Here is a 22,619-nt window from a genome sequence, read left to right as displayed (position 1 = left end):
ATCAAACAAGTGATGACCAGGATGCGAAGGGTCTACAGAAATTCTCTCTGCTCTCTTCCTGACTCGAGCGGCATAAAGTGTCTCTATTGGAGGCAAACTAACACCATGTGCAGCATTTCAGAAATAAAGTGCTTGAAGCCTTGCAATAGCTGTCTCTCTTGGTCATTTAAAAGTGAATCCGACTTGCTCAAATAGGCACTCTGTGGAAATCATTTAAGTAGAACTTCATGAATTTATCATGAAACATCATGTGCTAAGAAGTGGTTATTTAAATATCTGAGTATCGCATGCAATCAGAGAATTGTGAACTCATGAGCTATCAGACCTTCTGAAGCTTAAAACAAAAAATATGTTTGTCTGTTAAACTTGCCCATGCAAGGCGAAATCACTACCAGGACAAAAATAATATTAACTTCTGTCTACTCCTGTTTTACATGTACGTATGCAAAAATCCCATAAGGGGATCTACACACTTGATCAGCACTTATTTCTTTCAACAGGGTTTAGGATTGCAGGGCTGGATCCACACTGACCTTTTAACCGTCACTGTATTAGAACAATATTAGAAAGATCGTTCTAAAACGTCACAGTGCATACTGGTAAATTAAAAACGTTCCTTACCTTGTTTTTATCTGTCAAAATGCAGTTTCCCTACTGCTGGTTCCTGGTTGCTCTGCAGCGTTCTCTGGTGTCACATTTTAATAACACATTATGAACATTATAAGCAAAATGTAATGTGTCCATCTACATTATGAAAATCATTCTTTAACGTTATAAACCACGAGTGTAGTTCTGCCCCAGGTGATTTGTACTCATAAACTTGTTACTTTAAAAACCAGCTTTTGAATTTGTCCCAGGAATATTTAAATTTGCTTTATGGTTTTAAATGGAAGACCAGCTAGATCAGGCATCCCCAAACTTCGGCCCTCCAGATGTTTTGGACTACAATTCCCATCTTCCCCAACCACTGGTCCTGTTAGCTAGGGATCATGGGAGTTGTAAGCCAAAACATCTGGAGGGCCGCAGTTGGGGGATGCCTGAGCTATATTGTTAGAAAAAATATTGTTTAAAAAACAAAGCTAGATTTTTTATTAAGAAGGGGAAGAATTGATGTGTATCTTTTTTCATTAAGAAGAGAGATGGAATACGAGTTCTGAATTATTTCAGGACTCTAAAAGTTTTTCATCATGTCAGAGGCTGACTTCTTAAGTCAACATGAAGTATGAACAAACTGTGGGTTCCTCACCCTACCCTTGGCATATGAACACACCAACCCTCTGCTCCTAATGGGTACAAAAGCATCTGGCTTATAGGTTATCAAGATGCTAAGGGCCTATAATACTTCTGCTGCAATGTCTCTTACAGGCTGTTGTGATTTTTCCACTATTCCATAAGCAGTGTGATATCTTCTCAAAGGAGACAAGAGTACATACTCAAGATCTCTTAATGTGGATTAGTTACTTGTTAATGTTCTTTAATCACTAGTTTCTTCACACAAGCAGGAGGGTTAAAGAGCAGTTCAAGTGTCACACCACTCTTTAAAGCAACATTAAGACGCTCCATCTTCTTAAGCTTTTCTCCATAAGGGAAGGTGCTCCATCTCTCCTAATCATTTCAGTTTCTCCATTTTGTATCTTTTCCACCTCTACCATACCCTTTTAGAGATGGGGTGAGAGAACTGAACATAGAATTTTAAACAGGGACACGCCATAGGGCAGTTTATGTGAAGGCATACACATTACTTGCTGTTTTATTTTCATATCCTTTTCCTAATATTGAGATTGCCTTTTTCAGTGTTAAAGTATACCTCTTCACACCCATCTCTTCTGCATACTGCTTCAAAGTTATTGATGTGTATGAGGACACGAGTGCACAGAAGTAATTGTGCATAAGCAGTACTATTTTTTTGAAGTCTCCAGAAACCCACAATTATTCTAACATACATACAAAATTTATCCGCCTCATATCAACATGCTTAAGTCTAATTAATGCCAAAAGTGTTAAAACCACAGAGTAACCAGTCATGCCAGGCTTAGCTAGGTCACACCCCCTCACCTTGGGAGGAAGGTAATCAAACCTATTGTTCTCTCCCAGCCTGCCTGAGGAGCTCAATGTGTGAGGTCTGATCTGGTTGCTCCAAACACAGACTGCATGGCTCTAACAAACCACTCTTGTGTTCCTGTACCAATAATTTAGGAACTTTTTTATAAATTTTTTTATTAATTTTACAACGAAATACAGAAGAAAGAAAAGAATAAACAAGAAAAGGAAAAATAAAAAGAGAGAAAATTTCAATCCATTATCCAATCATAATTCTTAACACTGTAGACTTTCCCACATCCCCCCTCTTGAGTTCATTTTAATAGCTTAATTTGCAGTATTCATATTTCTTAATTTTACATCATAATTTATAATTTAAACCTTAATCTTAAACATCTATCCTTAAAGAAAAACATCTTTCTCATTTACTTCAAAACCATTATTTCTTGCCCAAAAATATCCATATAACTTTTTCCTATATCTTTTATTTTATTTTATTTTTAATCCCAACTAATTTATTCCCCCTTTCCTTGGAGTTGATGTCTCCAGAGATTTCAGCTAGCTCCTTAAAACTTTCCAGGTTCAGACCGTCTTTATCCATTCTATATAGATTTAGTCCATATTCCACCTTCACCCCACTCCTGCTCTGTCCCAATACAGCCCTTGCTCAGCCCTTTCCCCCCTGCTGTATTCCCAACTTATCGTCAATCTCATTTGCTTTCTGTCCCCCATCTTCTTCTCCCCCCCTCTCTCACTGGGGTGGCAGCCTTTCTAGTTTTCCCATTTATTGGGGACTTTTGGGTCAAGTCCATTCCCTGTTCCTCCCCTCCCACCGGTGGAACAGTGATTTCTTCTTCCACTTCTTCTTCCACTGCTTCTTCTTCCTTATTTTCTCCACAATTTAAATCTTCTAATTCAAAGTTCAGTTCTGTTGGTTCAGCAATCTTCTCCTCCAGAGCTGTTACTTTTCTTTTGGGGTCGAGCATCTCCTCTTTCATTTCAAAAATATTTTCTAGGATTAAGTCCCAAAGTATGTTTTCCTCTTCAGAATCCAAAACCTTCTCCTCCATCCTGTTATTGTCCTCCATTTCAAGACGTGCGTCAGAGCCGGAAACTATTCTATTTCTTAGATCTTCCTCTTGACACTCAATCTTAAATTAAGATTAATTTAAATTAAATTAAATTAATATTAAACAGTCTACTGTCGTTAGTTCTCAGTCCCTCAATCTCTCAGTCTCTGATAAACAAGCACATTCCTTTCTATTGTGATGACATAATGGCGGCTAGCCGGTCCTTCCTTTGACCCGACTCCAATTCCCAGAGGGGTCTCCTCTTATCAAAACACAGTCCTTTGCAGAGATCTAGATACAATTTAACTCTTCCCCTTACTCTGCTTCAGGGAAGTGTTTTAAAGCCGATTTTTAGGCATTTACATCTACTGCGTCATCGAGCACTCAAATGGAGAGACCGACTCCCGTTTTTAAGTCTCTTCCCTTGGCCAAATTGTCCAAATTAATTCAAATAAATCCAATTGAAACTCACGCTTTTAATCCAGTTATTTGGGAGAATTGACCACTGTAGCCCTGCAGTCCTGCAGTGTCACGCTTTGAAATTAGCGATCTTATGCATGCCGTGTCGCAGCTCCGATCCCCCCGCTCTCGGGGGCTCAAAACAGAGGGGAGCCCGCTTTTGACACCCGCCAGACGACCTGACCCCAAGACGCTTGACTTGGGTTTTTTGGGGGGGGATCCGCTTCGCTGGAGCGATTTCCCCTATCTTCAAAGCGCCGAGGTCCGCTCCGCTGAACGGACCTCCGACTGCGATGGCATTGCGATCAACCGGAAGTCTCTAATTTAGGAACTTTCATCACTGTAATTAAGTCAAGTTTTACTGCCTATGTTTTCCGAATGATGTATAGAAAAGCACATGAACCTGACATGTTTGTAAGTAAACCAATTGAAGTGTTTGTAAGTGAACCAGTTTTTAATGCACCAAACGTGTGATCTTTTTCTATGCCGAGGGAAGAGGGACCATTTTGGAACCCACAAGGGTGTATTTTAAACATCTAACAGCTTTTCCCCACACACTTTGCTACATGTTTTGTGATTATTAATCTCTCACAAAAAAATACTTGCCCCAAACTTCAATCTTGGCATCCAGGAATTCTCCTTTTATACCTATCATTTCCCCTTGCCACCAACAAAGATTAGTACTGGGGAAATGAGGGGCAAATTTACATTAAATGAAAACGAGCATTAAGAAAGTGTGCTGGTGCAGATACACTCTAAGCGTGTGATTTTGAGCAAAAGCTCAGGAGTCCTGTTCAGATCTAAACTGGCAGGGGACAAGGCTAGCCTGATGTGGTGAGTTGCCACTATAAGTGAGCATTTTAACCCAGCTCCAGAACAAGCTGCCTCTCATGTGAGTCTCGTTGAGTAGCTGACATGGAAAAAGTGCCAAGAGGATAGGCGTCTGAAAGGCTTCATCCCTATAGCAAGACTAACCCAACAATAGCAATGATCATGAGAACACCAGCAAGAATACAGATGCTGATGAAGACAATGTCACTGGTGTCCTGGCCCTTGCTCTCGTAGACTTCTGCTGCCTCCATATCCTGCTGTTGGGACTCCACCAGATTCTCTGCATGCTGGTTCAGTCTGTAGGGATCAGAGCCAGAGAGAAGAGTCACAGAGGCCTCTTTCCTTTTGGGCTCGCACTGCACTTCATATTGGTGAATGTCCTCCTGGTTTCCATCTGAAAAGTCAATATACAGGATGCTGACAATCACAGATGTGTTGTTTCTTTTCTATAAAAGAAGAAACACACGCAAAAGAAAAGTGTTTTATTTTAACACCAGTGCAACCAGTGAACACCTTCCTTTTCTACATAAGTAATAAATCTTCTAAAGAAGTAAGGCTGCCTAAGGTTTACTAGGTACTAATTTATTTTTAATCCAGTAGGTACTTTACCTACCAGAGAAAAATGGCAGATAAAGTTGATGGATGATGCCGAAATGGCTAAAATGACCGGAAGAATCAGAAAGCAGGAAGACCAAAATTTTAATAAGGAATGGGGGAAATTTATAACCTATCTTAAAAACCATTGCAAACAGTTAAAATCGTTAATAGAATTGGGATATCACTTGTAGCTTAGTGGTGAGTTTTGGATACAATGGAGATGTAAAAGATTTGGATTATCATAAAAGATGCAGGAGGACATGATTAACAATAGAACCCACAAAGGGGAGGAGGGAAGTCCACGAGATTCCTTGGAATCTTGCTTTTATGTTGTATGTTTGATATGTGACTGTAAAATTTTAATCTAAATCCTCTTTGTTTTCTAGATAAAGCAAGATGCATGATGCCCTGAAAGGCAACAGAACGCAGGTGTACCTGACCAACTCCACAACTACCAAGCTGAACACAGCTCTCAAGCAACATATTGCAGTTGCCATATGCTCAATATCTTTGTGGGTTTCTGCAGTGCTAGACAAAACGAGATGCTTCTTGAGAAGCCCCTGTTGAGTCACCACCCCCGGGCAGTTAACTGTGCTCAGCTTTCTGGATCGCAGTATTATGCAGGGCTATACAGAGAAAATATGGATTAGGTGGAATACAGTTTGTACTAGTGTCAAACTGGAGCAAGCTTTGAATAGAGCAGAGGGAAGTTATGTGCATTTTGTCTTTGACATTCAGCATGTGTACTGGTTTTTATATGCTATGGATGCAGAGCAGATGGGAAGAAAATCAATACGATTGGCCTGATTATGAGCTACTCACAGCTGGTGAATCCTTTTTTTTATTCTACTGGTAGGCCATACCTTTCCTTCCAGCCACAGTACATCAGTCAATCAATGTAGCCTTATCAGAAGAACCTGCATTAAAACGCTTGTAGAGCTTCCCCTTTCAAAGAGGGAATAGTGCACAAAGGAAGCAGACAAATCTGCTGCCTGCCAGAAAAAAAAGTCCTTCTCAAGCTCCATGAAACTAGAGAAAGCAAAATGGGATTACTCATTGGATTATCATCCCATCGTGCCGCTGGACATCTGACCTGCTGTGACATCATTGCCAAAAAACAAAGCAACAAATGCACATGGTTATTAGACCATTGTTCTGGACGTATTTTTTTAAAGTGGTTTATTTCATACTGTGGCCTCATTTAGCCCCATAAAGCCTCATTTATGGTAACTTGTCATAGGCAGCTGCCTTGTTTGGACTCAGACCGATAGTCCACCTAGTTCAGTATTGTCTATGCTGACTGCCAGTAATTCACCAGGGTTTGAGGCAGGGAATCTTTCCCAGACCTACTTGGAGATGCTGAGGATGGAACCTAGGAACTGTTGTATGTACAGCAGATATTCCCTGCCACTAAGCTACGGCTCCTTCCCATCACCTTAAGATTGCCTGGTATCGCTTGTTCTCTATCATAGCAGAGAAGTCATGCCCACAGTTCAGGAAAGGCACCTTAACAGCCCCCACCTCCAATTTATTGCCACCGTGACTGTTTTAGGCCCTGGGTGTTGTCTACCTATGTGAGTGACTGCCTTGTGATTGGCGGGACATAGCCACCTGTCAATCAAGACCCACTTGGGCCAGAAACTCTTTAAAAGGTGACTGTTGCCAAATAGGTCTTTGTCCCTCAGCCGACCATCTAATCTGAGGAGGCCAGGAGCATGTTTATAAGTAGCTGCAATAAGAGAAAAAGACTTGAAACATTTTCTTTTTCATGTACCATTCTGCTTTTACCTTGTCTTTTCATTCTAAAGAAACTTAATAAAATTGGCTGTTGGGGACTTGGGTGCATTTCTGATGGACTCAAAGGGATATTTCTCGCCCTCACAGGGCTGTACAAGTCGTATCTGACAGAGAAAAGTAAAGTCTCTGTGGTTCAGGGAAGAGCTGGGAAGGCTTGATGATCTCTCGTTTCCCCTCATAAATATGTGCCTTGGATTCACAAAACTCACTCTCATCTGGAGGTAGAGGGAACAGAGAACCTCTGGCCTGGCATGACTGACCTACCTAGACTGGCAGGCGAAGAATGAATGGAGCAAAAGGCCCCTCCTCTCTTCTTTTACAAACACCTCATGGAATCACAAAATGGCACAATAAAGGGAAACAAGCTGAACTTATGACTACCAGTTCTTTGATCGTGACAAGTCAAAACTATGTCATGAGGAAGCTTGGCTTAGCTCGCACGGTTTTGAAAATATGTTGAAAATAAATACATGAAAATATTATGAATAATTTACAAGTTATCTAGTATTCACCAGAAGTGCACAGCCCCATTTCAATGTTGTTTGGATGCTCAGCACCTTTGACTGCCAAGCCATTGACTGAGGAATGAGCACCTCTCATTTTCTCTTTCTTTCTCTGGCCATAGACAAGTTATTTAATCTAGGGTCTTTAACGTGAGCCTTGCCACCTGCACATCAACGACTTCCCAGATGACAGGGACCTAAAATGAAATTTCTCAGGAATCAGACAGTAACTGTACCCCAAAGCAATGGTTACTTTCAAAAATGTGGGACTCATGTCAATCATCTATAACTTATAAAAATATAGTGCTTGTGTTACTATCAGTAGCCAGACATCCCTATACTGGAAATCATCAAATATTCCTATGAGAGAGGTATGTTTTACTAATGTATGGAAAACAGCTTTATCTGAATATCTGGTCAGACGTAGACATGTAGTTTGGGGTGAAGCCAAATCAGACAGTTCTGAAGTGGATCCGTCTCCATTTTTTTAATTATATAAATATGGAGAGTCATATAAGTACTCCTCCCATGACTCCTCATTGTGATTAGACTATATAGACCAGGCATCCCCAAACTTCGGCCCTCCAGGTGTTTTGGACTACAATTCCCATCATCCCTGACCACTGGTCCTGTTAGCTAGGTATCATGGGAGTTGTAGGCCAAAACATCCGGAGGGCCGCAGTTTGGGGATGCCTGATATAGACTCATCTTAAAATCTTGGCTATATGTAACTGCACCTCTGTAATTTGTTTTTTTATACAGAATATACTCAGCGTATGGTTCTGTTATGGTTTGTATGATTATGTGTTAGTCTGTGCATACATTTATGATAAATTGATTAAAAATTATACTAAATTATATTAAAAGAAAATGTGGGACTTGGGAGCAGTTTTCTGGTGGTACCAAAAAAAAGAGAGAGCCCAAAGCAGCAGTGGTAATTGAAGGTGTTATTGGTGCTATGGTACCAGGGTTTTTTTTAACCTTTTCCTTGCATGCCACGATTCTATTTGAAGTACACTCACTCTTGTTAGCTGCTGAGAGGAAATTTCCTCCCAATGCTTAAACTGATATATTTTTCTAAGGTCTGCAGCAGGGTGGAAGGAGTTAAATTATCCCTGCTTTGATCCTGGTATTTAACATCCCCTAGCAGAGGCTGCTATTTGCATTTTTTAAAGAAATGTGCCCAACAAATGTGTGAATCTCCACCTTTAATGTTACTCTGGTTTAGCTCTTAGTTTTTCTTTGTACAACCTGAGGATAATTTAACACATGCTGAACATCTGGAAGGATTTTGCTTAGTTTAAAAAAAAAACAGATTTGAGTTGCCCATTCACAGTATGCATTCTGATTATCACGAAGCCTTCTTCCAGAAAAATCATTAGACCAGGCTATCAGCCAGAGTGTTGGAAAACTTTCTTAGAACAAAAACTGAGTCATGATGAGCTTTCTGTCTACGCTTGGATGCCACATGAGTTACAGTTCAAACAACAGCAAAACACCACATTTACACCACAAACTTTTATCCAGGCATCACTTCACAGGCCGCTTACTTCAGAGTATAATGGAGGATACTTTTATCTTAGACAGATGCTTCTCAGCCTGACCTACCTCATAGGGTTGTAGTGAGGATAAAAAAGGGGGGGAGGGGAGAACCAACAACAAACGTTAGAATGTGCTTTACCCCAAATAGTTCTTTCTATTCCTTCAAATACACACCTATAGATGTAACATTTCCCCTGTGTGTTTGTGTGTAACATTATGGAGATGGTGTGGAGAAATGTGAGAGTATGTGTGTGCGAGAGAGACAGAAACAGAGAGAAGATGGGGTGAGAGACCCAGGATGGGAGATTCCCATGGGAACCCCCATGTACACTTCCTTGAGTTCCATGATGGAAGAAAGGTGGCATATAAAATGTATAAGATAAATAATAACTGCATCTGCATTGCCTCATCTTCACTCCTCCAGTAGTAATTCTTCTTCTCCTTCCCTTATCCATTCAATGACACAACTGTGTGTTGGCCTTGTAGTTCCCTGTTATTTATGTTGAACAAGCAAAGCAAACAGCCAGTAGTACGGTAAGGGGCAGCAAGTAATCCACACAGGAGGACTTCACTAATTTGGCCACGGGAACAAATCCAGGAGCGGATGCTCTGAGGATTGGTCCAGGGGCAACGAATGATCATAACTGTGTCTCCTGCTGATGCAGAATACAAGGCCCAGGCAGCCAACATATTTTACTTGGACATGGCCTTAATTTATACAAGCCTAACTTTTTTAAAAAAAAACACAATACTGATCACTTACCTGCGGTTCTGTACCACAGGTTTCAAACCTTGCATGTATCCTAAAATTCAAGCCGACCACTTGTGCAGGGCAGGACGGGATTCCTAAATATATCTTATTCCTCTCCAGCGGAGCCAGTGACTGTGTGGGAATCTGGATCTGAAACTCTGTCCGTGTGCAGCTGACATTCATGAGGACAACTGCGAGAGGGGAAACAAAAGAAAGGAAGAACCCTTCCCTGAAATCACCGGAGGTTAATAACAAATAGGTGGCAGCAATCCCACAGGTGAATCACATTGTCTTAGCCAGATATGTCAGTGGACCTGATACAGCGCTGTCAAAAGGGAAGTCTATGTCCTGTATTCTAAAGTCCTATATGGGGGTATATGTATTGGCTGACCAGATATATGGCTGCAGGCTTACAGCGCCGAGTCCCAAACCACCTCTCGGAGGGTTGGGCGGTAATTGTTCTTGATAATTTTGTCACCCCCCCTCCGCAATGGCACCCAGGGCGGCCCACCTCCCCTTCGTTCGCCCCTGCCTGGGCTTAACAGAAACCAGAGCCTCAAAGAGCTACCTGGCTAATTTTGTTAGTGATCTAATCTGAGTATGAAGTTGCACTTTACCAAGTGAATCAGGGAATAAGACATAACCAGTGGTAAAGGCCACAGGCTCAAAATTTTAAGCGAACTGAAACATTTGCTTTATCGGTACGCAGTATTTCATACAGAAAATAATATTATCTCCATGCAGAAAGTAATAGGATGAGCTAAAGCACAGATTTGAAACTAGGTAATAATCAACACCGCCACAGTGATCATAGATGTGACTCTGGGCAGCATACAGTTTACTGTTTGGGAAGGTTCATCACGCCTTTTCACTCCTGAGTTCATTTTTTCAAAGCTCACTGAGAAATCCTCAAATACATTAGGTTGGTAATTTAAAACCCTACTTCCAGCTTAACAACAGCAATGTGAAATAGAAGGCGCAGCTCTTAACTGCTGTTCATTTCCTAATATCCACCACAGGAGATTGACACCACTGGCTCTGACCTGGGACAAAGAAACCAGTTCCTGCTGTGCAGTTCAGCAAACACATACAAGGCTGGTCTTTGGTACTATGCAGGAAGGAATGTCCCATGCAGAAATAAGCTAGAAATCATCCCTCACACATCTCTGAGACACTATTAGTCAATAGCAAGACTGCTGTTTCCTGCCCAGCTTTAGATGTGTGTGTGTGTAGTGAAAGTGTGAGTGATGCTTGTTATGAGGTTGTAGATCTTATCCTGTCAGACTTCAGCTCTAGGGCAATAAGATTCTGGGACCCAAAGGAGCTTGTTGTCAGCCCACGTGAAACCAGAAGCAGGTGTCCTGTCCAAAACAGGCAGAAGTCAAGGTCCAAAGCAGAAGCATACATTTAGTCAAACCCAAGATCCAATAGAAAAATCAGAGAAAGGGAGCAGGGGCTTAGGCTCACTTCTGAGGGAAGCCATTCAGACTGCCAAAGACAAGCAAGCTCTGAGGCAAAACCATTATAGGACATGGCGTCCTGGGATTGGTCATTGGGGGTCAGCTGACTGGGTGCTGAACAGGCTGGCATTGCTGTCTAGATGGCCCATCAAAACCCAGTGTGGTGGGCTTATGCTACTGGTGACAAAGGATGTGAAGCCCCTGATCATGACAGTTGGGAGTTCTTGTCTAAGATCCTGCGCCCTCCCTTTCAGCACTGTACACATCCATATAAGATCTATGCATCCCCAATTATTTTTGCAGCTTGCACTGCGCTGCTGTGTTGTGGCAGCAGCATGGGCACAGTCGCAGGTGAGGGTACAGTTGCAGTGACGGGGCTGGCGGCAGCACAGGCATCATGACACCCAGAGCAGGGAGAGGGCAGGATCGGGACCTGGATTTGCGGAGGGATGTGTCATGGGGGCAGGGGCATTGTCAGCCATTTTGCTTACAGCAGCAAAATGTATCGGGTTGGCCCTTATGACATTGTCCATGTCTGGAAGCACCCAAAGTCATTTGAGAAGGTGTGTTGGTCTAATGAACATACATACATACATACATACATACATACATACATACAGGTGTTTATCTTTGTCCTTGCAGCTGACCTCTTTATCCTGTATATCTTAGCTGGTACCAAGAGTCAAGGTAGCTCTGGTCTGATCTAGTACCTCAGTTCTTCTAAAGCTTCTCTCGTTTTGTTTATTATGACTATATGAACCCACAGTGAAGAAGTGTGCCCTTTGCAGCACTAAAATGAACAGAACCAAACAACAGAGAACATTCAAAATAAAATGTCCAACCCATTCTGCCAAGGATTGGACCAGGTGTTGACCAATACCAGCTACCAGATTTCAGCCCACACAATATAAACCAATATGACACAAGACAGAGCAAGTATACTGCAGAAAATCCATCTTGGATGACTTCACTCTAGATGACTTAAACAAGACTTCCAATTTCAGCTGTTATGCAGCTGGCCTCTTGCAAAGCTCATTACAGAAATACAACCTGTGATAAGTAAATATTAGAGTAAAGAAATATCAAAGCAAGGGTTGAAAAATTTCCCATATTTCTCCTGAAACGAAGTATGAACTACCAAATACTTTCTGACCATGTATATTTAATAATGATACAGTTTGGAAAACAGCATGCAAAACAGAAAACCACTGATTGCATAGCTTTCCCCCATAATTTTATATAATTTGTATGCCACTGCAATAATAAATTTGGTAATTAATTTCAACAATGATTATTATCTTCAGGCTTGTTGTGGATTCTCTTGTTCATAAGCACGCCCACCACCACCCCCAAAATAGTCCACACAACAGAAAAGCTGGGTGAAAGAGGTCAGGTGGTGAGCCATACCTCCGATGTACGCAACAGAGAAACCTCGGTTGGCTGTGTTCCTGTCTGTGTGAAGGACCAATAGCAGCTTGTTTCTACTGGATATAATAGGAGACAGCATTTCTCTCCCACACCACTTCCCCAGCAGAGACGCCTTCTCGGTGCCTCCATCAAACGCAGCCAGATGGTCATAATCACAGCCATCTGTCAGGCTGTTCCGCCCCTCCAGATCCAAGTCCAGGAAGAAGACTTTGATTCGATATCCTGGGGGCAGCTGAATGGCCCAGTGACACTTGATATTATTGGGGTAATAGTTGGGATACTGAGGACTGGAGAAATTTCCTTTGATGGCTGTGTACACCTCCTGACATGCACCTGGTTACAGAACAAAGAGAGTGTGATACAATTCAGACAGCCAAAGAATGAACTTTAATTTCTTGTAGTGCTGTGTAAGACATTCATAAACACTTCTCTCCCTCCCACATCCCTCTCCCCAACCCAATGGGAAATGCAATTTCAACTTCTTAACACCCCCGCCCCAAGCCTGGCTGTAGGGTAGCCGCTTGCTCATCACCCAAAAGAGGAAATGCATCATCAAAAGAAGAGGTTTGCATACAATCTGCATATGCTGATGTGCATGTATAGATTAGGGATGGGGAGAAATTGGATTCAGTTCACATTTAAACAATACAAGAACCGAACTGTAGCCATCCTTCAAAATTCACACTTCTCCAAGTTTTGCAATGCAGTCCTACAAACAAGTAATGAACATAGAAATGCATACGACCACCAGGATAAGGTGTGCATATAAATGTATGCATTAGTGAGTTTGATATACCTACTGACATAAAAAAAAAAATAACCCAACAGCATATCCCCTAGCCCATGTGTCCAATGGGAGACCTTTGTCCAAGCCCTATAGCAAAATCCCCATCTAATCCGACGTAGAGCTGGCAAGCTCTTCTGGGGAAATGCACATTGTAAAGCTGTCCTAGGGCTAAAAAAAACTTCAGAATACAGATAAGGACGGGGAAATCCCTGTACATAGAAAGGTAGTGCATCTGGGAGAATACTAAGGCACACTTTTTCTCCCTGACAGGCTAGCTTTCCTTAGGAATACAGTTTTGTATGTTTGTGTTTAATGTTTGGCAGAAAACATGCAACCCTCTCCTGTACCTTGAAGTTGTATAGCTCTTGGAGGTTGTGCCATTTTTTAAATGTGTAAATTAGTTCTGTGCCTTAATTCCCACACTCCTTTTGAATGTGGTGAAGTTGCCACAATGTGATTTTTACTAATCATTTTCTGTGGTTAACATTTCTTCTGAATATGCATCAGTGTGGTGAGATCTCAGATTTGCCACATCCTGGAGGCTGGTCAAACACTAAGGTTCTCCAGGATGTGGTAAATCTCAGATTTCACGATGTGGGACTGCATTCAGAAGAAGTACGTTTCCGAGCACAGTTCAAAGTGTTGGTGCTGACCTTTAAAGTCCTAAATGGCCTCGGTCCAGTATACCTGAAGGAGCGTCTCCACCCCCATCATTCTGCCCTGGCACTGAGGTCCAGTGCCGAGGGCCTTCTGGCGGTTCCCTCGTTGCGAGAAGCAAAGCTACAGGGAACCAGGCAGAGGGCCTTCTCGGTAGTGGCACCCGCTCTGTGGAACGCCCTCCCATCAGATGTCAAAGAGAAGACATCTGAAGGTAGCCCTGTTTAGGGAGGCTTTTAATGTTTAATCGATTATTTTATTTCATTTTTCTGTTGGAAGCCACCCAGAGTGGCTGGGGAAGCCCAGCCAGATGGGTGGGGTATAAATATATTATTATTATTATTATTATTATTATTATTATTAAATACTCAACAAGCAAACATATTTTCAAAATGAACGTTAGAAACAGATATAATGTTGCCAAAGCTTAGCATTGGGTGAATCCTAGTGATTAGGAACATATCATAAAAGTTTTAAGATTTGCAAAGGCTGAAATACTAACTTCAGTTTTAAGCAATGCTAGTTTGTTAACCTTACTGAGGTCAGGATCCATCTCTCAATTTATACAAAAGCTAAGGTTATTTGGGGAATGCGTAGATATATCCCATTTTTCCCTAGGCTGCTTCCACACCAAGCATTTTCTGAGAAAAGCTGCACTTGTTCATTCTCCTTTTAAGATGCATCTGCATAAAAAGTCAGGACCAAAACATACTCTTCTCACATTTCCCCCTTTTCAGCTACCATTTTGCTTTCAGAGCTCAGAAATTGACTATAAAACAACCAAACAGTAGGATAGCTGCAGAATCTCCCATGGCGCAAATGGCCTATCACACAGCTGTTCAGTCGGTTTTGGAGCCAGTTATAATAATAATAATAATAATAATAATAATAATAATAATAATAATAATTTATTATTTATACCCCGCCCATCTGGCCGGGTTCCCCCAGCCACTCTGGGCGGCTTCCAAAAAAAACAGAAATTCTAAAATACAGAAATCCATCAAACATTAAAAGCTTCCCTAAACAGGGCTGCCTTGAGATGCCTTCTAAAGGTCTGGTAATTGTTCTCTTTGACCTCTAGTGGGAGGGCATTCCACAGGGTGGGTGCCACTACCGAGAAGGCCCTCTGCCTGGTTCCCTGTAACTTGGCTTCTCGTAATGAGGGAACCGCCAGAAGGCCCTCGGAGCTGGACCTCAGTGTCCGGGCAGAACGATGGGGGTGGAGACGCTCCTTCAGGTATACCGGACCGAGGCCGTTTAGGGCTTTAAAGGTCAACACCAACACTTTGAATTGTGCTCGGAAACGTACTGGGAGCCAATGTAGGTCTTTTAGGACCGGTGTTATGTGATCTCGGCGGCTGCTCCCAGTCACCAGTCTAGCTGCCGCATTCTGGATTAGTTGTAGTTTCCGGGTCACCTTCAAAGGTAGCCCCACGTAGAGCGCATTGCAGTAGTCCAAGCGAGAGATAACTAGAGCATGCACCACTCTGGAGAGACAGTCAGTGGGCAGGTAGGGACTCAGCCTGCGTACCAGATGGAGCTGAAAAACAGCTGCCCTGGACACGGAGTTGACCTGTGCCTCCATGGACAGCTGTGAGTCTAAAATGACTCCCAGGCTGCGCACCTGGTCTTTCAGGGGCACAGTTACCCCATTCAGGACCAGGGAGTCCTCCACACCCGCCCGCCTCCTGTCCCCCACAAACAGTACTTCTGTCTTGTCAGGATTCAATCTCAATCTGTTAGCCGCCATCCATCCTCCAACCGCCTCCAAGCACTCACACAGGACCTTCACCGCCTTCACTGGTTCTGATTTAAAAGAGAGGTAGAGCTGGGTATCATCAGCATACTGATGGACACCCAGCCCAAACCCCCTGATGATCTCTCCCAGTGGCTGCATATAGATGTTAAAAAGCATGGGGGAGAGGACAGAACCCTGAGGCACCCCACAAGTGAGCGCCCAGGGGTCTGAACACTCATCCCCCACCACCACTTTCTGAACACGGCCCAGGAGGCAGTTATGGCCTGCTTGCATTTCTCTAGCCATTTCCTTCTCTATGATCTGTCTTTCCTCTCTAGGAATCAACTCTGCCACTTTAACCTTTCCCTTTCTGAAAAGCATTGTCACTATACTGCATCCATATTTCCCCCCCCCCTTTTGCATTGTAGTGGACCTGGAGTGAGGGAAGAGGAAGCATTTAGCCCTTTTGCCCATACCATGATCCCAATGACAATCACATCCTGAAACATTTGGGGCCAAATTAAGCAAGGCTCCCCTCTTGGTCACACAATGTTATTTGGATTCCAGAAGTTTAGAAGCAGAGTTGGCATTCTACTTCCAGCTTAAAGTAGAATCAGCAATATTTAGGTGCTGCTAAAATTTCCATGTCTAGAAGGACCCCAGGATGACTTCCTGTGCTAACAGAGACTCCACAAAGCCTGCCATGCCTCTGCTAACTTGATCTTGGCATAAGGTAAAGGTAGAACTTTCTTCCATACCTGAAAAGAAATATGCTTTGAAGCCTCTGCCTGCAATGTTAAAGTCTGATTTGAACACAACCAGCAGTTTCTGTGCAGAAGAGACGTCTGGAGGCTTCACGTGCCCACAAAAGTGACCAAGGAGTGTATCCCCCATAGTTGACCCATCAAAGATGGCTACATAATCAAAATTGCACTGCTCACTGTTTTCCATCTGGAAGTCCACAAAAATCAGTTTGATGACAGAATTTGAAGTTGCCTGGATGACCCAATGGCATTCGGCATTGTTAGGGTAATTCTCTGGGTAATCGGGGCTTGTTATTGATCCCGAAAGGCCGGTGAGCACACCCCCACAAACATCTGGAAGCAAGAAAGCATAACATATTAAAATAAGAGAGAGAGGTTACAATTCAAGTTGCATTTACATCACATGACTTTCCTCAAAACATCTTAGGAAGTGTAGTTTACCTCTCACAGAGGTAAAATTACCAGCACTCTTAACAGATGAAAGTTCTCGCGATTCCTTGGGAGTCATGTGCTTTAAATGCGTTTTTAATATATGGTGTGTATGCAGCCCCATAAACAGGGGCATACCTAGCTGCTCTGGTATCCGGAGCGGCAGGGGCAGGGTGAGCCATCCACAGGGGGGCAGGGCGATCCGCGCACAGGGGCGCCGTGGCGATCCGTGCATGGAGTCCGCCTGGCGGAAGCAAGCCCCACGTTGCCGTTTTGGGCAGCGCGGGGGCCGAGCCACCGTGCCACTCCCAGGAGAGACAAGTGGTTTGGGCGCACTGCAGGCCAGGCCCCGCGGTAAGTTCCGCCCCCCCCAGGGTGTGCCATTTTGTCACCCCCTCAGGGATGACACCTGGGGCAGACCACACCCCCTGCCCTAAACCTTTGCCCAGAAAAGGGACATAAATTATGTCATACAGATCCCCACCTCTCCAAGCAATAAAAAGAGCCAAAACAAGGCACGTGGAAACTGGAAAAGTATAGAAAATGAGGACAGATAGTGGTTCCAAAGAGAGAAGTAAGGTTGTAGGCCCTGCCACTTCAAACGAAAGAGAAAGTGATGCGGTGAGAGGAGCCACAGTGAGTGCTCCCAGGCTATCTTCATTGTATCTTCACTGTTGATTTGTTTGCAGGGAGATTAGACAAGTTTATTCAATGAGCATTCATTCCGATTTCATTGCAGAAGGGTTAGATGACATTGTATCAAAGCAAGTGTCAACCTACACTTTCCAGTGTATTTCCTTATAGAAAAAAATCTGATCTTTAGGGGAAGCAGGTTTGTTGTGCAAGACTCCCCCCAATCAAATGTAATTGTCCAACCTGAACCTGCCCTTTTGCCTCCAAAAGTGACAGTCTGGAAGCCCCCTTTGGAGCTAGTAGAGAAGACTAGATCCAATGCAGATGTGTGTATGTAGGAATTGAAGATGAGAATGAATGAATGAGAAGAATGAGATGAAAAAGAATCAGCATGCAGGGGGTGTACGGGCTTTTTTTTTGCCCCATGTTTCTAGGCACAGGTCCCAAACTGCTGCTTTCTTCTGACTCTGCATTAAAGAGCAGGATTTCATGGGGAAAGTGCTGGGGCAAAAGAACAAGCGCTTGGTCACAGCGCTTTGAAGACTTGAATCTAAAATGCATGGGACAAGATGTAAGTGTGGGTGGTCCCTTGGTTTTCTCAGTTCAAATAAGTTTCCAGGTTGTGGGAGGCCTAGAAGATCTCACACATATATAGGAGGAGGACTCATGACTTCATGAAGTTTGAGAAACATTGCTTTGAATGGTGGTCATTCACCATCATTTTACAAAACAAAACACTATTTACAAAAGCCACAGGCACTTTGTGCTTGCTGACATAGGTTGCTGGTTTGAAACTGCTTACTCTAGGGTAGCCTTACTGAAACCAACAGGTTTTCTAAGTTGCAACTGGTTTGCAAATCACAGCCTAAATTCCCATTGTGAGGTCAATTCCTGCTTCCAATTACGCCAAGAAGCAATAAAACTGTAAAGAGAAAGAAGAATTAAGCTTGCAAACCCTTTCCTGCCAGTGCTGGCCCCTGAGACGGAAAGAATCCAATGTTACTACTCTTGAATCCTTCCGTGAGTGTTCAGGAAAAACCCTTGAGAAAAAAAATACATTTCCACTTGCAATCTCTGCACATTATTTTCTTGAAATCACCAGGAGTAAGCATAATAAATCTCAGTTGCTCCACGATACCATTTTTATGGACCCATCCTGATTACAGTTGATTACAGTTTAATATGAAAAGGGAAATGTAAGAGCTTTTAAAGGAAGTCTAAGCAAGGATTTCTAAATGCTCTGGAAATCTGTATCTAAAGATAATTGATAAGCAAAATTTAAACTAAATTTTAAACTGCCCTTCTTCAGTTAGCCTCACCAGCAGCTGGTAGTAACTGATTGGGGAAGTGTGGTATACCATCGCAGTGTAATATATTGGATTATGTCTGCGGAGAACCACACTCAGTTCCCCGCTCAGCCCTGAAGCTGAATGACCTTGGTCTAGTCCAGGCATCCCCAAACTTCGGCCCTCCAGATGTTTTGGACTACAATTCCCATCATCACTGGCCACTGGCCCTGTTAGGTAGGGATCATGGGAGTTGTAGGCCAAAACATCTGGAGGGCCGCAGTTTGGGGATGCCTCACTCTCATCCTAACCCACCACAGCTACAGACCAACTCAGTCACACCAAGTCCAGACATGCAAGTTGCACTTTCAAGGTCCGCAAGGACAGTGGCCTGAGCTGGAGAAACTGGAGATACAGCCAGGTCGATGCACTGCTCCGTTGACTACACCAAGGTAGAAATCTAGGCTCCTAAATATGTATACCAGGCAGGCCTAGTCAACATAGAGACTTTGTAATGCCTGCCAGCCACAGAAAGTGATGCTGCACGCCTCTTTTCTTCTGCACCGGAATGAAACTTTGAGACCTGAGCATCTACAGACCTCAGAGGTTCTCTGGGGTAGGTCCCAGAAAGGAACTTGTGTCCCTGACAGCCACCACCTTCCCCCTGCAGCCTGTGCGCTTTTATTTTTGCTCTCTGAGGTCAAGTACCCTCTCAGTATATTAGCCAGTTTCTTGCCTTGCTTCACTCTCTCACCACTCTACACAACGAGGCATGTTTTCTCCTCTATATCTGGCTCTTCGTGCTTGCTGACTCTGTTTGTACAGTAAGGCACACTGTGTTTGTTCTTTATAGGCCTATTACACTTCCCAATCGCTGTTTGCTTGCTACTTCACTTTTGACTCCTCTTTTCTCCTCCGTTTTACCTGTTCTTTTCCTTTACCAGCTCTCGCGTTGTTTGTTTTGATTGCCTAAGTGGTATTGACCCCCGCCTGTCTTTATAATCACGGATTTGCCTTGTGCCTTAATGAGTAGCTTCAGCTCTATTGGCCAGCTTAGACGTTGTACTTGCTGCTGAATTTTCCCTAGAGCTCCATTCTTGTAAAGGCTTATTCCTCCTAAGAGGCTCTAAATCTGTAAGGTGGTGCTGTGTCCCCTGGTGTACAACACAGCATGACATATACATGGTCTGGCCTAATGTTGACTGACATTTCTTATTCTGTAAATACGTTTTAATGTAATGTTGATGTATTTTTTGTATATCACCTTGTGAAGGTTGCAAGAAAGACTTCATAGAAATAGTTCGAATAAATAAACTATTCTCTCTTTCGTAGAGAAGCTGCAACTGAAGCCAATTCTAACCTTTTTGGTAAACTGCAGAGAATCCTTGGCTGGCCACATGGTTATCCGAGTGGAATATTACAGTCATGATGTTCCAAGATGATGTAAATGGTGGAGGAAAACTTGTGCCACAGAATTTTCCTAGGAGATTGCCTTGGTCTTCCGAGATCCCATTGTAAATCATGAGGTAGTCAAATTCGCAGTTGTCATGGTATTCCAGGTCAAAGTGATGAAAGGTGAGCAAAACAGAGGACCCTTCTGTTACCACTATGAGCCACATGCAATCTGTATCATATGGGTAGAGTCCAGGGAAATTCGGGCTTGAGACGTTGCCATGTGGCGCTGAGAGGACACCACCACATTTGATGCCTACAGAAAACACAAACATTTGAAGAGCAACTTTGACTAAGCAGTCACTGTAGCCTACTGTATCTATAAGCAACAACTTGAAGAAATATATAGCGGTGTAAGTCCCCACCCCCAAAACTCCAAAATTTATTTCTGAATGTGGCTTTGTCTGTACAATGCCATTCTCCCTAATGCCTTTCTCCTGCTTACCCAAGGGGCATTCATTTGACCATCTTTGCTTGTTGAAGTCAGTTAAGACATATTGAACCAATCTTGTGAACAGTTTGATGTGTGTCCAGATAGTGACTCAACACACTACAATGTAGTATTATTGCCCATTTTGCTAATATTAGTTGGTTATTTTACATGCTTTACATGAACTGTAATCCACTCAAGAATTTCTGGGACTAGGCAGACTCAAAATAAAATCTAAATAACTGCCACAGGCAAAGAAGAAATCTTCTGTCCTTCCTAAACTTTCACAACCAGTGTGTAATGCATTGTCATCAGACACTATAATGGACCACAGGGCAAGATCTACAGCTAGTAGATAGATAACATAAACCAGCATCATATACATTCCTTTACTACATAAAGTTTATGCAGTGTATACCGTAACTTCTCATCCCTGCATAAATCTAAGAGAATGAATAATTGCATATTATCTTTCACTGGAATATCCATCATATCTAGCAAGGTTCTGTTGTCCAGCTCATTTTGGAGGGAATCTGGGCATGTGGTGAAGATCATAGCTGCAGAGAGCTATGGAGTTGAATGGAAGAAAACAAAAACTTTGGTTAAGATTGGGGGAAGCGTACCTAAATGGACAATAGCATTGTTTTAAAATCTGAAATTAAGTTGTAAGGAGGAGGAAGCCCTACTTCAAAACTGAGTATCTTCTTCTCAAATGCAGCTACAGGTCCATAGAATTTAGAAATAGAACCCATTGGAAAGCATTAGTCACTCTGCCTTTCTTCACACAATTTCATCTTCTCACTAAGAACTTTAACTCTGCTCAACGGGGCCTGCTAGTTACCCTAAACCTGTTTATATGCCTACAGTGATAATTGAAAAGAAAGAAATAAATAAAGAAAGAAAAACACTGTTCGAGCACACCACTATAAACATGGTTCTAAGCACACAAAAACATCTCCATATCTACAGCTCTTTTGAAATCAACAAATCTTTGCCCTCTGTTGTTCTTCTCAAAGCACATACACTGCTGCAGCGGACCCATTCTTCTCAGTAGGGGTATTGGGTGGCTTGAAGCTTCCACCCTGTCAACCTGATCCAGAAAATACTTGTGGATGCAAGAGTTCAGAGATGTATACAGTTCTATGTTAATTCCAGTGGAGGAAGCTTGACCCCCACGCTTCCTTTGCCCACTTGGACCTGCTCCCTCCATTACATGAGTTATGGGCATCATACATGCAAGAGATCCATGTATGCATCTGATTGAGGCATGGATACAAGGACAAATTTGGAAGCCCTAGCTTAAAAAAAAAATAAGCAGTGTATACAGGGAGCAGATTACTGAAAGATTTGTAAAAGAAGCATCATCAGTACACAGCGTATTGCAAGTGCACCATGACAGCTAATGTTCTAGAGTAAGTACCCTACATGATCATGAGAAACAAAGCAAAGGCAGTCCATTTAAAAAAGAAACACGATTTTGCAAATGGGCCCAGAACACAGCCCCTAAAATGCCTTACCTTACCTTTCTTGGCGTTTATCCCATTTGCTGCGCACAAGAAAGTTATTGTCACAAGGTGTATGAGAAGCATCTGCTGCATCCTTTGACACAGTTATGAAGAGACAAATGGACCCAATGCCAGAAAACAGCCGAAGTATACTCAATGCTGCCTATCTGAGAGGGGAAAAATAGCTGGAGGCCTGTCGAATTAATAATGGAATGAATAATTCATTGCTTGTTTGAATTAGTAACCTGATCTGTTCTTTGCTTCCTTCACTCGGTTTTAACGATCTGGATCAAATGTCCCTAGGATTTACACTGTACCAGGTACCTTGTCAATACACTATATTTGGAAGCGATGTTAATGGTTGGGATATGGTGCATAACTGCAGTAAGTCAGTGCTGACAATATGCCCTGAAGGGCTCGTGAAAATAATTTAGTTCACCACGCAAGATAGGGAACCAAA

General features: G+C 42.8%; 1 protein-coding gene across 2 annotated transcripts; it reads right to left on the bottom strand.

Annotated features, from left to right (window-relative positions):
• Positions 1–2,200: 2,200 nt before the first annotated feature.
• CDCP2 (CUB domain containing protein 2) lies at positions 2,201–22,359 on the bottom strand. 2 transcript variants are annotated; one of them, XM_088674029.1, is made up of 6 exons: positions 22,177–22,359; positions 20,133–20,480; positions 16,419–16,757; positions 12,458–12,811; positions 9,603–9,781; positions 2,201–4,846 (listed from the first exon to the last, which is right to left on the bottom strand). In XM_088674029.1, the coding sequence occupies exons 1-6, from the start codon at positions 22,250–22,252 to the stop codon at positions 4,529–4,531; spliced, it is 1,614 nt and encodes a 537-aa protein (XP_088530155.1). In that variant the 5' UTR covers positions 22,253–22,359; the 3' UTR covers positions 2,201–4,528. The 2 variants fall into 2 exon arrangements, with proteins under 2 accessions (XP_088530155.1, XP_088530154.1); XM_088674028.1 differs by having other exon boundaries at positions 2,950–4,794; positions 20,133–22,234.
• Positions 22,360–22,619: the final 260 nt, after the last annotated feature.

This window comes from Zootoca vivipara, chromosome 7 (genome assembly GCF_965207765.1).
Source record: "Zootoca vivipara chromosome 7, rZooViv2.hap1.1, whole genome shotgun sequence".
NCBI lineage: Eukaryota > Metazoa > Chordata > Lepidosauria > Squamata > Lacertidae > Zootoca > Zootoca vivipara.
The sequence above is the reverse complement of the archived record's forward strand: the minus strand, read 5'-3'. Positions and strand labels throughout refer to the sequence as shown.